Source organism: Takifugu flavidus, chromosome 9, assembly GCF_003711565.1.
Source record: "Takifugu flavidus isolate HTHZ2018 chromosome 9, ASM371156v2, whole genome shotgun sequence".
In the NCBI taxonomy this organism is placed as follows: Eukaryota; Metazoa; Chordata; class Actinopteri; order Tetraodontiformes; family Tetraodontidae; genus Takifugu; species Takifugu flavidus.
The window spans coordinates 9,719,997-9,738,367 of NC_079528.1; the positions used below are offsets into that span (position 1 = coordinate 9,719,997).

General features: G+C 46.5%; 1 protein-coding gene across 1 annotated transcript in view; it reads right to left on the reverse strand.

Moving 5' to 3' along the window:
• spock1 (SPARC (osteonectin), cwcv and kazal like domains proteoglycan 1) overlaps positions 1-15,436 on the reverse strand; it is a 63,139-nt gene extending 47,703 nt beyond the window's left edge. The window contains exons 1-2 of the mRNA XM_057043182.1: positions 15,241-15,436; positions 14,621-14,752 (exon numbers count right to left, since the gene is read on the reverse strand). Of these exons, the coding sequence (XP_056899162.1) occupies positions 14,621-14,749 (129 nt within the window). The 5' untranslated portion in view covers positions 14,750-14,752; positions 15,241-15,436. The remainder of the gene's footprint in view (positions 1-14,620; positions 14,753-15,240) is intronic.
• Positions 15,437-18,371: the final 2,935 nt, after the last annotated feature.

Genomic DNA, 18,371 nt, shown 5'->3' on the forward strand with positions numbered 1-18,371 from the left:
GAATCAAAATTGAAAGAGGACAGGGAATAGCTGACTGAAAGTTGTGCAGAGCAGACAGAAAGAGGGACAGATAGAAGCCCTAAAGATGTCAGCTCATTTTCACATGAGATTGATTGTTTCAAACTTGAGAAATTGAGACACAAAATGTGAAATGTGTGTGTACAGTACGTGTCAATATTGTGACAGAACTGGGACATTTACTCGTCGTCACATATGAGGATTTAATGACTTAACACGCAATAGAATCAATACAGCCATGATTGATGTCCTCATATCAAGGTGAGCAGCACACACACACACACACACACACACACACACCTTTGTTAAATGTCATTCTACCTCCTCCTGCATTCCTGTCCCTATTAAACTGTCTAATTATGCTTCAAGATTAATAACATTAAGATAAATGGCCTCCCACCTTTTAAAAGTCCAAACCCGAACCGTTCTCCCTCCACATAAATCTCATCGACATCAAGGGCTCTCCATCGCTACTGACAACCCGACGGGAGGCGATGGCAGGGCTGTGTGATTGATATTACGCAACGTTGCCCAGAGTATTCAAACCCTGAATGCTAAACCTCCGCTCAGCGATGTTCCTGCATCGCAATGAGTACAGCGGAGGTTAAAGGTCACGTGGTGGCAGGTGACCAGCTGACCATCCTCGGGCAGAGAACAGATGCAATAATGCATAGAGAATTGTGTTAGGTCGACTAGACCTGGACCCTAAAAGCATAGTTGAGCTCACACACACAGCTAGCACCACTGAAAGATCTAATCCTGCATGTAGGAGACGAGGTGCTCTGCTGGACCTCTGCTCCGCGTCCTGACCCGGAGGTCAAACAGCGTGTAGAAAAGATAAAGAGAGGAGCTTCAACAGATCAAGCTGGCTGAACGGGGAGGAAACTGGAGTTTGTTTTTGAGGAATAAAGAGACCACCTTTGTACAGTCACAGCTGCTAGCGTGCTAGCTCGCTATCGACTATCTGGTCTATGACGTCCGACCCAGAATTGCTGGTTGACCTACGAAACAATAAACGATAAATTAAATTCACTCTTGCACGTGTATGCTGGGACAAAGACTACAGTCAACAGAGAGGACAAAAATAATCAGGATTTTCTACGATGTTTCTGAAAATACCCTGGTAGGAGCAGATGAGAGCCATACAAGCTCATTCATTCACTGCAACTCCCTTATTTGTAAAGAAAGAGGAATCAGACAGAATTGTCTGGAATTGCCAGTTTTAGTGTGATTTATGAGGCCCGCTGCCTCAAGGACGGCCTGTATCAGCCGAAACCAGGAGGAGAACCATTTAAAAAATGCCTCTTCCGTGGTGAAGTCAGATCTACGGGATGGATGCGCTTCACCTGTGCGGCGCGCTGCCTCTCTGAAGGCGACAGACAAACAGTAAACAAATCAAAGCCGGGTTCACGGCAACTGTCTCACCAGCCGTGCGATCAAGGCCAAGATAAAAAAATATTGCCAGTCATGAAAACAGCTGACAAATAAAATGCCTTCGAGGCTTTAAAGAAAAATCTGCTGTTTTATCCCGACATCCAGGGTTCACAGCGGGGTTTAATCCCGCCTTTTCTACCATCCAATTTATTTTGCTTTAATCACGCATCAGAGACTTTTTCATTTGAATATGAAGGCCAGCAGTGACAGGGATGCACAAACACGCTGTAAAACGTGATTAAATGGCTTCTTATCTGGGCCTCCATCACTGTCCAGCCTCATCATCAGAGCGAGGGCTCGGGCTTCCACCTGAGCAGATTTCAACCATCTTTCGAACGTTCGCTCAGCTGTGTCTGATGCCCACTCGGGCTGAGCCAGTGAGCACGTCACAAGTGCCAAAACTCTTGTTTGTATCAAAATTCGGACAAAAAGGAGCATGCTTATTTTTGGCGTTCAAGCTGATGGGACATGTTCCAGTATGCTCTTCATATACTGGTGCTGTGGACATGTACCGGAATACTGTGTAGGGTCAGTGTGCAGGGCATGTATCGGCGTGTACCTGCACAGTGTGCATGTACCCCCATACTCAGAATGTACCACCATCCTGAATATGTGCCATTACCAGTACATGGAATGTGTACTGGTTTTCTATGCATTTACCAGTATACTGCACGTGTTCCAGTATATTGTGTATATTCGATGCACTGAGCTTTCTCCATGAGGAGGCTCTTCCTAATTTAACATCTTTATGCAACATTAAAATCTGTAAAGAGACGTCCTGTTTAGCTCCATATTCAAAGACAAACAGCAGCCTGGGTAACATATAGATTATGGCATAGGCAGCGTAAACCCACTGATGGTTGTAGATGTGGTATTAATGCAAAACTGGTGCCAAATGGCAACATCAGGTCTTCCTTTTGCCATGAAATGTTGTATTCCTATTAACATCTCCCATCCAGACCAAATCTTCAAATGCTACTTTGAAATCCACCAAAGACCTTTTGAATTGAAAAAACACACTGTTGTGATGCGTTTCTGAGAGGATTTTAATTGACAATCACTGCACAAAACATGGAACGAAACTGTGTAGCATCAAAAAAGCGGCATGTGCGTGGGTTTAGCAGGACGTGCAATTAACGGGCTGTAATTACTCGGCTTCTATCAACAAACCACTATCCTCTGTACCCTGTATAAAAAGGCAATGAAGTGTTCAAATTCTGTAAACAAACCAAACAGGAAGCTCAACCAAGAGATTTAAGATCCTCCATAATAGGCCCGTTGGTAATATGTTCATTTACCACGTGGTTCACAGATCCAGTTAAAGTAGACTGTAGTTAGACTTCTGCATTAGTTTTGGAATAGCATCCCCCGCTGCAGTGGGTTAGCTGACAAGCTACGTGTCAGCCTTGCCTAAAGGTACATCTAGTGTATAGAGAATTAGCATTAGTGGAAAACAGGATTGGGGAGGAGCTACGACCAAAATGCTAAACCTGGACACGCTGGAATCGATCCACGATTCAAGAGAGACAAAAGTTTCAGGAGGAAAACAAGCTAAGCAGCCTATGGGGAATATGCACAGACCGTCTGCTGAAAGAGGAGCGATGTGACTGACAGGAAGAAGGCGCCGTGACAGGTATGAAGGCGCTACGAAGCTGAGTGATGGCGAGAAGAGACGCAGAAGAGAGTACAGACCAAAGACTTCTTCTATTTTCCCTTTTGGACCGGTTCAATTAAAGCGCCTCACTAAAACTCATCCTTGTCGACTGTCAGTTTGGAGATCGCTGATGTGTTTGTTTCTTTCATTTTCTGCCACTAATGACTCAGCACGCTCTTCGAAGATGTTATAATGGAGCCGTCACTGTCCAAACTTTCTACCCAAGTCTCCCACCCTTTTATTTACCCACAATTTCTCGCACGCTCCCCGATATCGTCCCCGTTTCCACCCTGCAGTCTTTCATTCGTCCGTCACGAACCTTCTCCCCTCGTCTCTCTGACCTCCCGGCTCATTTTCAGCTCAATTTACGTCAGGCCGTTTGAAAATTGAGATTAGCGCTGCGTTTGTTTGTCAGCGCCTTGATTCATTTCTCTCACTAATGACCAGGCTGGTTATTAACGGATGATAACAGTAATGGAACTGTCACTTTCAAAAATCATACTCGTCCGTTTGGATGTTCTGCTGCACAGTTTGAAGTCAGTAGTGGCGTCAAATCAAAGAATTACTCAGAAAGTCTTCTGCTTTGCTGCACTATCTCAGCGAAACACACAAACGCAGGACAACACAGCTATTAGTGTGATGATGAGCAGCGTCACGAGCTGTTTCACAGGCTCGGTGTAAAAAACCAGATGAATCAGACGTTGCTGGTTTTGTAGTAACATGTGAAGCACACAGAGTTCATGACAGACAGACAGACAGACAGACAGACAGACAGACACACACACACACACACACACAGAACAGGCAACAGTTGCGGGGTTAAAGTCACGTCGAGACACATCATCTCACCGACACTTGCAGATCTTTGATTGGAAGAAAAACATCCCAGAATTAAAAACCAAGTGACACGAGAAACGGAAGCGTCTGACCCATGCTTGGGTCGTTCAGTGTCCTGAATGGAGAAACATAATCGCGAGTAAGACGTGATCGTTCACAATCGGACACGGAACAACTGGCCCACACGCCCAGCAGCACTTACAGCAGCTGACATTCCAACTTTACGGCACCAGCATCGATCTGACCGCAGTAATCCAGTGTCGGGCATTGATCTCCTACGCGCCGATGGAAAACGCTGATGTTGACGAGGACGCGATGCAGCCCCAGACGCCTTTCCTGGGCTCCGACAGGGCCGCCATCACCGCATAAATGCCCAAACAACGAGCACTTTCTTTTCTTATTGCAAGTGAAGCCTGCTCAGAAAGAAGGTTGCAAACACGATGGCCACTATCCCTCCATTATCACCGCACCGTATTAAAACATACATTGAATTGTCTCAGATCATCAACCCCAGCGTGGCTGCTGTAAAACTCCCACGTGCTGCATTGATAGAACAATAAAAAATAAATCTCCTGTTTCTGAAAAGCCTGGAAGTGACGGAGGATTTGTTCAGGCTGCTTCCATTTAAATGTCAGAGCTCTCACCATGAAATGTTGCACTAATAACAGTGGGAAGACTTCGGAAGCATAGGTCAGGATATACGCAGGGAACTGAGCAGTGTGAATGTGTCCCAAATTCAGCTAAACAACAGCGTATTCTGGAAAAGTAAGAATTCCTGCTGCATCTGCGTCCATTTGCTTCATTTTATTGTTATTCTGAACGTGGAATATCACCACTTGAAACGCGTCCATTAAAATATGGAGCCTGGGCTGCTGGTTTTGACGGGAATGGACCAGTTTGATCCGTCAAAGCAATTTCAAGGAAGACTCGCGTATTGATCAGTGTGAGCTCACCTCATTACCCAACTCCATTTCCTGCAGAAAGTCACACGGAACCAAGGGCAGGAGCTTTCAAGGTTAGACGGGAACGCACACACGAGCGCACGCACGCACATACACGCTAACACACACACAAACAGGTGGTGAGTATACAGAGATAAAGCAGACCTGATTCAATGTGTCTGCTGCTGATTGAAGACTGACACTGCAGCCTCACACTCGTTTAGAGCCTTTAAACATTCCCACAGCTCGCTTAACATTGTTCTCCATCTGTTATGGATTTTTCTATGGCCTCACATTTATAAGGGACAAATGAGGTATTTTGCAAACTGCAAAGCTGAATTTCAAATTAAAGGACATTTCTTTTGCATCTCTGGGCATCATTTACACATCCAAGACATTGAGATTCAGATCTTATTTGCCACCGTGTTGCTAACGCGCTGTCCCACGACGGCCTCGTAAAAGAGGCCTTCGTCTGACACTTTAATTCCTCAACTCAACAGAAGTCCCTGACTTAATCCTACATAAAACATGTTGAAAATTAAAAGCAGAACCACCACGGAGTCACTATATCTCCCATTCCCATAAACCTGCATTTATGTGTTAAGTTTAACGTGGAACGAACTAAATAACCCTGTTTGGCTGAAGGACGTCCAACCGGTCGACCGGTGCCCAGATATCATCGCAACGTCGCGACTGCACGTGAATGTGCAGAGTCAATCGGACGGTCTGGAGGTACAGAGGGCTAAAACTGCTTCCATTTCCACCAGACACATGATATTCTGACCAGCGCCGTTTTGACTTCTACTCTAATTTCAGGAGACGGGAAGGAGGCAGAAGAGGCTCCAGCCATCCTGACAGCTGAAACATTAGCATAACTGGCTCCTCACTTACATTGATAGATAGAAACAATTGAGAGTTGAGCTGTAACCCCACGTCCCAGTCACCCCAGTCCTCAATCGTCTCCTCCGCCCCAGTGCAACAACCCTGGTTTGCTAATTAATTAACTAGCGTGTTCATGTGGTCATGCATGTTTTCATGTGTCTTTTTCACATCTTAATGACAGTTGGGTACAACTCTGTAGCTATGATCTGAAGAACCTGAAAAATAAGGTTCTTAATCTTTAAAATCGAAGGATGACTCACTCCTAAATGCAATCTCGCCAACCAACAGAGGACACTGAACCAATGCTCCAAATGGAAAAAAGACAATCCGTCATCATTTCTCTCCAGTTTGAATTGGCAGTACTTAAAACTGCTGTCAACACCTTTAAGGATCATTTGTTGTGAGAGATGCTACAGCAGACAGGAAACCAGGAGAATGCTACTCAGGGAGGATGATTTAAATAATTTGCTCATACTTTAACCAGAGAGCTCTTGGTTCACCGGTCTCAACACATCTATGAAGGAGTGCAGAAAGTTCCACCTACACATTCACTCCGACGCTCACTCGATGCTTATCGCTATTACCGCCGATCCCTTAGCGATTATGTCATAAAGCTGCAAATCGAGGAGTAACTGAGCCTATGAATCGATGCAGAGAGAAACATGGAAGGACAGCACCGGTTACAAGGCGCCAATCTGAAACAGCTCTGTCTCAATCTCGCTCGCCGCTCTCGTTTCCCCCTCCGTCTCCTCCAGGAGCGTCGCATGAGCCGCAGCAGCAGAAACATGCTGAATTATTGAAGCAGAGCCGACACGTCTCGATCTCTCTACACAAACAGGAACTGTATCCACGGCCCTCCGGGGCCTGCGGGATAATGACCGATTCCATCTGACACGGTTTTAGCTACCGTAAATACCAGAGGAATGGGGGGGGGGGGGGTGGGGGGGGGGGGGGTGACACTGATCGACCAGAGGACCGGCGCTGTGTGAAAAACAGCTACACCAACACAACAACACAAGAATCACAGGTGCAATCAATTGCAATCAGACTCACAATGTGCGTCTAATCCGCGTGATGTCACAGATTTCTGATGATCTGAAAGAGATTTACAAGCACGAAGGAACGACCAGATCCCAAGTTTCCTTGACTTGCTCCAGTTGTGCTTTGGTTCACTTACGGATCCAAAATAGAAAGTGAATTTGATTTATACAAGCTGAGTGAGGCATTAACAACGGCTCAAGAACAACCTAACTGCGTGAATTTCATCACTTCAGTCGTGCCTGATCCATCCCTTAATCACACACTTGTAGGAAACCTACAGAGAGGCGTCAGGGAGGGTTCTGAATTGACTCGGCTGCACTCGTGATTGTATTTCTTAATAGCACTCTTGTGCAACGGAGCAAAAGACAACCTGGCAGCAGTTTTATTGGTGCAATGTTCTTCTTCTACTTCAGTGAATTATTGGCGAGCGACTGTGCTCTGCTGCACGGCTATCCTGCACACCCCGCTAACGAAGCGTGAGGTCGATGGAAGGTGGCGCTCTGGAAGCTGAAGCTGGTCTGGGAAGAGGCAGCGATGTCAGAGATACTCTATTTATCAGCCGAGAGGGAGCAAAGCCTGGCTGCACCCTATTATTAAATACTGAGATGTTGCTAATGAATACTGCAACAACAGCAGCTCCAGCAGCTAAATATGGTGGCGAGTCAGGTTAATGTGCCAGCCCTTTGTGTATGGCGTTGCATATCCAAGCCATTAGAGCTGTGGCGCTTTGTCAGATCGGCCAATTGCATTGATTTTCATTGTACGGGTGCAGGATTCTGAGACATAGATTATAGATTCAGGGCTCATTTTGAGGTAAAAGTGTGTGATCTATTGTTCCAAATCTCCATCTAGGAGGAGGGAAGCATCTCGTTTACAGATTTTCCAGTAGGTCTTATGGAACTGTATGGATGCAGCTAATGCATGCTGGGTAATGGCCTATTATCTTGAGTGTGTTGCAGTGCTGAAATTATGAAACTCATATTAAAGTCAAAATGTCAAAAAAGCATCTTATTAAAGCCAGAACCTCGTTAGGCTCCACTAATCTTCATCGTCTAGATTAGTAAGGCTCCATCTTATTGGCTAATTACTGTATATGGTCGTATTAAGCATGAGAAGAAATACATGTTAACGCAACGAAACATATCAATGAACAGCAGCATTAGTTGCGAGGAAGCATTTGTGATTTAATTGTGCAGTGCTAATCTGATGCTAACAAAGGGTACAAAGACCCTGGAAGTGCACACTCCTCTGTCTGTCTCACACCTGCTCAAACTGAAGCCCAACGCATGAAACCCTTGAATAAACGATGTTTTCCAAAGGCCTGAGGGTGGATTCTCTGTCCTGCCAATCACAGCGCATCTCAAAAGAGTCGGCTTAGCTGGAAAGCTTCATACCAGCTGCAGATAGGAGGACAGGATGCCACTCCCCACCGCGAGGAAGAGGAGTTAGGAGTGGCTGTCATGAACACACACGCACGCACACGCTGATGATGGATTCCACATCTCTGCAATCCTTCCATCCTGACAGGTTTAGGATTAAAGTCTCTTTTGTAGCCTCTCCCCATTCTAGCCATAAGTACATTGGAAATACTTCAACTCTCACCTATATACAATGTCAGACACACACACACACACACACACACACACACACACACACACACACACACACACACACACACAGTATATTCCGGCCACATGGGTATTGACCTTGGTCTCGCCTGCGACCGATTCGTCCTCCAACGCCATCATATGTGATCTGCATGGCGTGTGTGTCTTCCTGTTGTTTCACACACTCATTGATTCCATCAACGCACCAAACGTGGTTACCAAGCCTTGCAAATTTGCAGATCGATCTCCTCCTACAGCCTCGGGGTGAGGGGAAGCTGCATGCAAGCGTGTGCGTGTGCGTGTGTGCGTGTGTGTGCAGTTGGTGTGCATCAACACAAAGGCCAGAAAGACTCATGGAAATTCTCCAGCAGTCAGTCAGAGATGGTCCACGACAGAAGAAGAAGGAAAAACTGCAGCGGCAGCGCTGCCCTAGTTGTTCCCCTTTGCAACAATGGCAATCCTTCAACGTGCAGATTAGGATCAGGCTCCTCATTTGGAATCAATAGCTCAGATATGGATAAAAGGATGCATAAAAGGAGGAGAAATGGGAGCTGGGGGCAGATAACCACCGAGGCAGCTGAAGATGGAAGGACGGAGCAGCAGAGTAATGAGAGAGTGACGGGTGAGCAGCCGAGGCTTCACAAACCTGACAGAAACAGCGACAGGAGGGAGGGCTGCGCTCACAGAAGCGCGTACGTGGGAGACAAAGTGAAGGTGACTCCAGAGTTCATTTTGTCTTAGCTGCTCCTCCAAACTGAAACCTGCACCTCCCCCTCCCCCGAGCTTGCTCCGCCAACCAATCAGGACACGTGCACACCCCAGAGACCAAACACAGCTATAACAGGCGATGCCGGGATGCAGCGGGACGCTCCCAGGTGTGGCTGGAAGAGAACCTGACGACTCAGCAAAAGCCCCAGCGGAGGCAGGAAAACAAGCAGCACAGACCACCACACAGGTCTGACTTCAAATAATGATTCCACATGGACACATGGGCTGTTGTCATGGAAAAGCGAAGGCAAAAAGCATTTCTTTCCAACTTGGAAGTGAGCTTGGGAAGGAGCAGAAGATTCCCAACACCCCCCACGAGCAGGATTGTTGTGCCTTGTTCTAAACCCGCCTGTGAGGAAACAGAGCAGAGGAAAGGATTTCTGCTGGACTGGAGAGAAACGGATAAGGAAAGCCTCTTTAGCAGAAACAAACATGGCGGCTCAGGTCAAAAAACAACTTTTCCCTCCATTTCAGGACAAAAGTATGAAGGGCAAAAACAGCTTTTCTGCCTCATTGGGATTAGAGTTTATCCAAAGAACAGGAGGGATTGTTTTTCCTTCAAAAGTAAATTAAACTCTGTGTGAACAGATTCCATAAATAAAACGTGACCTGCTGAGCAGAACTAATTCATAAGACGTACATTTAGCCATTTATTTCCTCGCGTGTCCAGCTGGAGCCACAGGAGCAGAACCAGCAAATCACAGCCCATAATATGCATTAACTGACTTCACGGCTGCATAAATAAGCAGTTTCAGTTTCATTAACACACAAATCCGACTGCTTTGGCTTCTAAAAGACTCCGCAGTGATATAGGATGAATGTGGTTATCCAGGTTATCCGGCCCACAGCCCACATAAGTTGAGGCACCGATGCGGAAGGGGAAGGAGGTGATCTAAATGATTGCTTATGGAGAGCGAAGGACTGTAATCACGGCTTAAACTGTGTCCATTTCTCTTAGATTCGCCCAGTACAGCCCCTCCAACATGGCCACCGCCTATGTAAGGAAGCAGTTAGCCTAGCAGCAACCTGGGCAGGCCCAAGCTTCTCCCGCCGTTCTTATCTGGAGTTTTCAGCAGCTGCCACTGTGTGCTGGAGTCCACTGCTGTTCAACATGGACACTCGTATTCACTTCTGCCCGGACCCGACTGTGACCAGAATGCGTCCGTGTAGCCGATAACGTGAAACGTTGTCGGCCGGCGACGGGGTTTGTGACAAGGCTGACCCTGCCTTCAGCTCACCCACGGTGCGCCGCGACGCCGCATACCAATAACAACTGGGAATGGAATTCCCTCTGCACACAAAGTAGGAAAAATAAAACGCACTTCAATTAGAAACTGCTAGTTTTTAGCAACCAATGAGGCTAAAGACGTTTACTGTATATAGAAACCTACTATACTATATATACTATATATGGCACTGAAAGGCTTTTTTCCACCGATCATATTTGAGTAAAACATGTATTCAGTGAAAAATTTATGTAGGTAGCACCATGGTGAACTTTTCAGACAATTTCATGAAAGTGTCCCACTCCTTGGCAAAGAAACACCTCCCCCCCACACACACACACACACACACACACACACACACCAACGTAGTTTGTCACAAATCCCCAAAACACCCTTGTTTCCTCAGACCAAATCTGAAATATGAATTTCAGATTCAGCACACTGAATAATAAACCTTTTTACCTGCACGGCTGATGCCCCTCAGAAATAATTGGAATCAAGCAAAACACGTGTTGAACCATTTTACGTGCATCATCACACGGCAGCTCACTTACAGTAGGAGGGCGTTTAGGGACCATAATAAATGCAATTTGTCCTTCTGCTTTATAGATATTTAATTGTTCGTCTTCCGCGGCGGCTCTTCTACTGACGCTCATGCATTATGCAGGAGGAGCGAGCAGCTCATCAGGGATGCAGACTGAAACATGGCAGGCAGGGAAGAGGAGCAGAGAGGAGGAGATATGGGGGAGGACAGATGGAGGGGGAGGGAGAAGGTGGTGGCAGGGTGGGAGCAGGGTCAACCCGAGACAAGAGGAAGGCGATGGGAAAAAGATGGAGATGAAGGAAACTTTATGTCTGGGAGGAGCCGAGAGATGAGTTCATCAATTCCAGCACAGGTGAAGATTTATCCCAGTTTACAGTGAGAACACCCCCCCCCCCCCCCCACCCGGGTTTCATGTCATAATATTCCACTAAATCCTTTATAGTCCTTGTTAAAATGCGAAGCGCTTGCTGTAGCCGTGGCATTTTCTAAATGTAAAAGGAGGAGGAGGAGGTTCAGGAGCATGAGGAGGAGGATTTGGAATCTGGAAGGTCTTAAGTTGAAGAGAAAAGGGCAGAATGTGCATTTTGTGTAATGTGGACAAAGAGCAGATAATGCTTCTGCAGTCTAATCTCCATCATCCTGTGGTTCAGGCACAGTTTAGAGGGTTTGGGCACACAAATAGGGCACTTTGAAGAGGACCGACCCTCCACGCTGAGGAAACCTGAGTGGCTGCAGCGCAGACGAAATTGGTAAACTCCATCATAGTAATGGAAGCGGCCAACAGCTGCCACAAAACAACAGCCTGGCCCATCCAAACCGTGCACGTTTATGAGCTTTATCATCGCAACGACTCGCAGTAAAGCTCAGCTGACACAACGCTGCAAGAGGAAGCTCTTCATAAAGAAAACGAGGACATAAAGGTGGTAGCAGTCATAACAAGTTCTTGTGCACAGAGCTGCCATATCAGCTCGACTCTGTGTTGCAGCTGCTGTCTTTGTCCCGGTGTACCTGCACCAGACTGTAATCCATGTAATCCACGTCACTGGTGGCCCTACAGGGGAACTCACAGGACTAAGGAAAATGCTGCAGATGATTACATGGCTTTTCCTGTCAAAGCCCCTCTGTTTAGCTTTTTACATGCTGGTTCGACCTCCAGGTCGATTTAACACGCTGACGAGCATGTTGGACGAATACGACTCAGGATTTTAGGTGTCATGTAATCGTACTGAGTGAGAGTGTTTATATAACAGACTGGTTCAATAGATGCTCTAACATCGCTGCTATTCCATCAGTTGGTGCAGAAATATCAGCCAAGGTCTCCTCCTCCACCTAACATTTTTCAATTCATAGCCGATATTAAAAACTTGGCCGACAGACAGTTGAAACCGATTTTAAACATCAGAATCCTCCCACTAAACTGGCTGCGCCCCCTGATTTGTTCTAGCAAAAAAAAAAATATATATACGAGGCACAATATGAAATCCTGCAGCAGACGTGCAAATTGGTGGCCCAAATCGGGCCTGAAACCACGGCGTGTATAAGCAGCCTGAAGCAAATGATAATGAAACAGTTCGAAAATCATCATTCCTAAGAGTGGAGGGGAGGCCCGCCGAGCTGCTGCTCTCCTTTGCTCACCGTTTTGTTTTTCAAAGTCTAGTGTTCATTACTGAGCATTTTTTAGGAGGCCAAATTATCTACACAAATCTCCTCCCTGCCAAAGCCAGCTGGTGGAACACAAATAAAGCAGCCTGAGGTCCCGCACGGAGAGCTGGAAAACACAAGATCACAGAGATCAGACCTCTTAATCCAGTTAAAGAAACCAAATAATTGGAAGGTAAAGTGATTAAAAGTCTGCATCTGAGCTGCAGATATCTTTGTCTTTGTCCTCTTTCCATCTTTGTTTCACCTCTTGTCCCCAACCCTACCTCCACCCGGACAGCTTCCTCTTAATGAGTTCCATTAAAAAAAAACAGTTGGCAGAAGGCGCCCTCTCTTTCTCTCTCTCTCACTACACACACACACACACACACACACACACACACACACACACACACACACACACAACACACACACACCACACACACACACACACACGAACACACACTACAGGTGGGGGAGCTTGAGCAGACTAGCCCTTCTGTTTTCCTCATTTACACCCTGTATTCTCTGTCTTCACTAAACCCTCAATATAAGCAGCTTAATTGAATTTTAAACACCAAATTTCATCTTGCTTGAAGAAACAACTTGTCATTCACCACAAAATGTGTTAATACCTGAGTTTTCCCTCTTTACTTGTATTTCTAGAAGAGAAATATTTTAGAGAGAATTCGGGGTCCTGTCCTCTGCAGCACCTTTATCTTCTCTCTGCAGTCTGCCAGAACGCCACCTGTCTCGTGTTGCTTACGTCTGCTCCTGATTGATCTGAGACACATCTAAAACACTGTGACATTCTGTGGTGTGTAAATAACTCTGTGACCTTGATCTCAACTCGATTTGCCTCACAGGTCATTTTGTACAGCTTACTTGGAAACGTGAATAAAAGCAACATTTCACTTTTTCTACTGTTGGGGCCAATCTAGGAAAAGTCATAGAATTTCAAGTTAAAAAAAATATCGTTTAGGGGATTTGTTTTTTGGTTTTTAATGCAGTGGCGGGTCATTTTTAACAGAAGAGCTCGTTAGAGGCACATGACTGATACTTCGTAGAGCTGGTACCTCGTCTGCTCAAGCCTCTGGAGGACATCTTAGCCAGAAGCCAAATAGCTACTGTAAAATAATCAGGGGTCATATTTGACAGGTTACATCACTGGTGTCACCACTGGCAGCGTGTCAGCTCGGCACTGTTGCGATTCTCCAGCTGAGGCCAGTTTCAGGACTGCAGGTGAGACTTTAGGGTCAAAATGTGGAGGCACCGTTCTTACAAAAGAGGATTCTTTTTCTGAAATTATTAATTAAATCTGAAATTACAGCGAGAAGACTCTGCAAACCAGCACGACACCCACAGCCTTTCTTATCTGAAGTAGTCAAGAGGTATAAGGGAAGAGCGGCGTTGAAAAAAATAGCTGAACAAAAGTGCAAAATGAATTTGCAGAATGTGGAAACCACGGTGGGAGTGGCAGCGGACCGCTTGTTTCTGCTGCCTTCATCACTGCTGCAGCTTAGCTCCATCTCCAAGAGCTTAACCTCAGGAATTAACAATAAACCCGAGTGCTCAAAGACAGGAATAATAGTGTGGACTGTGCATGTGTGGAACTTAAAGCTCTGAGGTTTAACTTCTGCAAAACTGGAATGTAAATATGGCACTGCTTCTAGAGGTCCTCTCACTTTAGACCACTTTTTAGGAGCCAGTTGATCACTTTATTGCTCTACATCTCCATGAAATCTATTTAAATGTATTTGCATTTTCACATGATGTGAAAAAATCTGTTTACCGTGCAGGTGGGAGTCGGATTTGCTTCCCAACAGGGCTGGAACCTGCTGAGTCTCTACAAGGTGGATTATGCCTGCTGGCAAGTGCTCAAGTGCTCTCGGGGCGCATCAAGGGTGCACTCGGTGCACCCTCTCCAACACGCACGCACGCGAAAAAGCAAGCACAGGGGGACGCACACGATCACGCCAATTACAATGGCACATTTGGCAGTGTGTGCGAGTACTCTCGGTGCAACTCACGTCTCTGAATCGGTTCCAGGATCTGTCCTTGCCGTACTGAGCCGCGGCGCTCGGCCATTTCTCGTGAGCGGAGAGAGTCGTGCGTGTGCTCAGCAGGAGAGCCACCACCGGCAGCAGGAAGAAGAGCATCTTCTGAGAGCGAAGAGACACACAACACAAAAAAGAGTGAGCAGCTGACCCGGAGGAGAGGACGAGGACGGGAAAAAGTGTCGGAGCGCACTTTCCCCAACTCTGAGTGTGACGCACGATCGCTGAGCGGAGGGGAATTAAAAGACTGCAGAGAGGCTCCTTGAGTGCGTATAAAGTGCTAATATATCCTAATCGGACAGCAACGCATTCTTCTAATCGGATTAGAAACACTGGAAGGTTGTCGCGGAGGCAGATGGGGCGCTGGGGAGACGATTAGCCGGCGGCGTTCAAATCCGCCAATATGAGACGCAATTAGAGGCGTCAACACAACGGGCGCCCCGCTGAGCCCTCCCGCACCCTCTCCCGCACCCTCTCCCGCACCCTCTCCCGCACCTCCTCACTCACCGCGCCGGCAAAGTCGACAACAGCCCGGATGAGACTTTCTTTGATTCTGTTTGAACCCGAGAAAAGAGGGTCGCTGCTTCACCAACCTGAGAGTTTGTTGGTGTCCGAATCCGGAGATAAAGTCCAGGGCCCAAGGGCGCTCCGGAGGCTCCTGCGACTGATACAGGAGACGGAGGGAAAGGTGCTGCGAGGATGACCAGAAAGACTGCTCTCTCCTCCTCCTCAATCAGCAGACACCGCCCCCTCGCTCTCTTACTCTCTTTCTCTCTCTCTCCCTCGCTCCCCCTCTCTTACTCTCTTTCTCTCTCTCCCTCTCTCTCTTACTCTCTTTCTCTCTCCCCTCTCTCTTCTCTCTCCCTCTCTCTCTCCTCTCTCCTCTCTCCTCTCTCTCCCTCTCTCTCTCCCCCTCTCTCTCCCTCTCTCTCCCTCTCTCTCTCTCTCTCTCTCCCTCTCTCTCCCTCTCTCTCTCCTCCCTCTCTCTCCCTCTCTCTCTCCCTCTCTCCCTCTCTCTCCTCTCTCTCTCCCTCTCTCTCTCCCTCTCTCTTACTCTCTCTCTCTCCCCCTCTCTCTTCTCTCCCCTCTCTCTCCCCCCTCTCTCTCCTTGGTTACGCCTCTAAGGTCATGCTCACAACACTGATGCGAATGCAAACTACATTTTTCTGACAATCATTGTAATGTGTAACTTTCTGAATTGTGGTGCCTTTCAAACTGTCGACATGATTTTGTTTTATTGGCAATAAAGCGCTCTGTGTGTGTGTGTGTGTGTGTGTGCGTGTGTGTGTGTGTGTGTGTGTTGTGTGTGTGTGTGTTTCTCTCCGTAGTGAGGGAGCACATTGTGTATGCTGAGCTGTGGACTGGATCTGTTGATCAGTCATATTGATTTTAGATCCCAACCCTCAGTCTGCCGTTCACTCTCTGACCCCCCCTGTCTGTCTGAATGCTGCTGCAGGAGATAAGCAGCACAGACTCCATTCAAACAACACGTCTGCAAAAAGAACGGCTTGTTTTGGTTCACCTCCTCTCTTTGGTCCACTTCTGCTCTTTGGTTCACTTCTTTGGTTTGGTTCATTTCCTGACTTTGCTCATGGATAGTGTTTGGTCCTCATGGACCAGGGTTTCTTTGGTCCGCACCAGAGTTCAGATGAACGTTTTTGACAGGACCAAACGGTCCTGGAATAAAGGTGCCCTCCGGTATGCCTCTTTAAAAATGAGAAGGATGTAAAGAACTAGTTACAACTCAGGTTGGCAAAGTTTGGACACTCATCTTAAGAATGAGCTCAAGCGTTTGTCCTTCAGCCACACAAGATTTCTAAATGACTCATTTATATTCACAACATATCCTCTTAGCCCTAGAGAGGTTGTCCACCGTCTTACTCTCAAACACAGACGTCTGTAGCTCCCTGCATTAATAGCAACAGTTTCTGTGTCAAAACTGTTTTCGTAAGGGTTTTTCACTAAATTTATTATAATAAAGTACTCTGCTGCCATGGCGCTGATCTAATTGCTGTGTAGCACAATACGCTGGTGACAGTGTTTGTATTTGTCCTCATCATAAAGACAAAAAAAACCAAAACAGCATAATAATGTGTCATTACCAACAACCCAATCCCAATGAGATCACGCTTTTAAACAGAAACCCTGCTACCATATGTCCTCATTATCGCTCTCTAAGCTATCTGAAGAAACCCTGCTGGCCCACTTCACTCTGATATCTCCCCCGATTCTCACTCGCCATCTTTTGGAAGCAGCAGCTTCCACCGGGAGGGTTGTGGAAGACGCAGCAGAAGAGCAGATGTGGGTGGAGACGGGGAGGGACTTCAAGTTGTGTGGATGAAAATGACACTAAACGCCAACAGTGTCCCGGAGGGAAACGTTATAATCATACACATGAGGGGGGGGGGATTATAAAATTCAAAGTGTGTGTAGGTGGAGACAGAATCAGTGTTGAGGACCCGCTGGAGATGTTTGAAAGTGAGCCATGGGACACCATAGATGTTTTCTAATGAGCTACAGTACGTGTATGAGAGATAACTCAGCTCTGCAGTTCCAGCAACTTTAGAAAAAAGCTCTGATCACTCTGATGAAGAAGACTCTCTGCCTCTGGATGATCGTGGGGTGGACCGCAGCCCCCCAGGGATTCCACCCTGAGATCGATACTTATGCTGATCATATGTCTGACATCCTGCAGGGGATAGGGAAGAAAACAGAACCACAAGTGGCTGAATGCTTGAGCATCCTGATAGAAGGTTCCATCATTATCCTGATTTAAATGATGAGTGATAGACAGACAGAATTTTCTGATCCACTCCAAATACAAGTGATCATCTAGCAAAAGCTGGACCTGCACTTTCCCCACAATGTTGAAGTCAGGAAGCAAATGGGGACCACTGAGAGTCTCCAAACAAACCAGTGGGGAGGAAAAGAAGACCACACACAGAAAGACCCCCAGCTGGATCACAATCCTGAAAGCATGGGGGGACTGTGGCCGCTGCTGCAGCAGTGGGCTGCTGCTTTAAACAGTCACCAAGGATGACTTTATTTAAAACGCACTTATCAATCAATCAATCAATCAATCAATCAATCAATCAATCAATCAATCAATCAATCAATCAATCCACCAACCAACCAACCAACCTACCGACCGACCTACCTACCTCTCTATCTATCTATCTATCTATCTATCTATCTATCTATCATCTATCTATCTATCTATCTATCTATCTATCTATCTATCTATCTATCTATCTATCTATCTATCTATCTATCATCTATCTATCTATCTATCTATCTATCTATCTATCTATCTAGTGACACTGCTGTGATCTGCTGGCTCCAACTTTTGACAGTTCAAACCTAATGAAACACACCAGGAAAGAAGACAAAAACAAGAAGTATTCTTTAATAGGTGGTAGGTGTTGACTTTCCTTCTGAGGTGCGATGGAGCTGCTGAAGCCGTAAGCAAGGATGTGGCCAGGGCAATAACAATTTTCTTTAATAAATCAGAAAAGAGTAGGAGAGGTTGTCTTTTCACAGTTCAAGAAGCCAGAAGGGGAGCTGCAATGCAAAGAAGGGCTGGGATGAAAAATAAATTGAAATACCAGAAGTTCCTCCAGGGCGACAGTGAAGTGGTCAAGGTGTCCAGACATGGACATGTAGTAGTAGAACGCAGGAAACCCTGGAGGTGGCTCCTTCACATGCTGGCCCTCTGTACAATAGA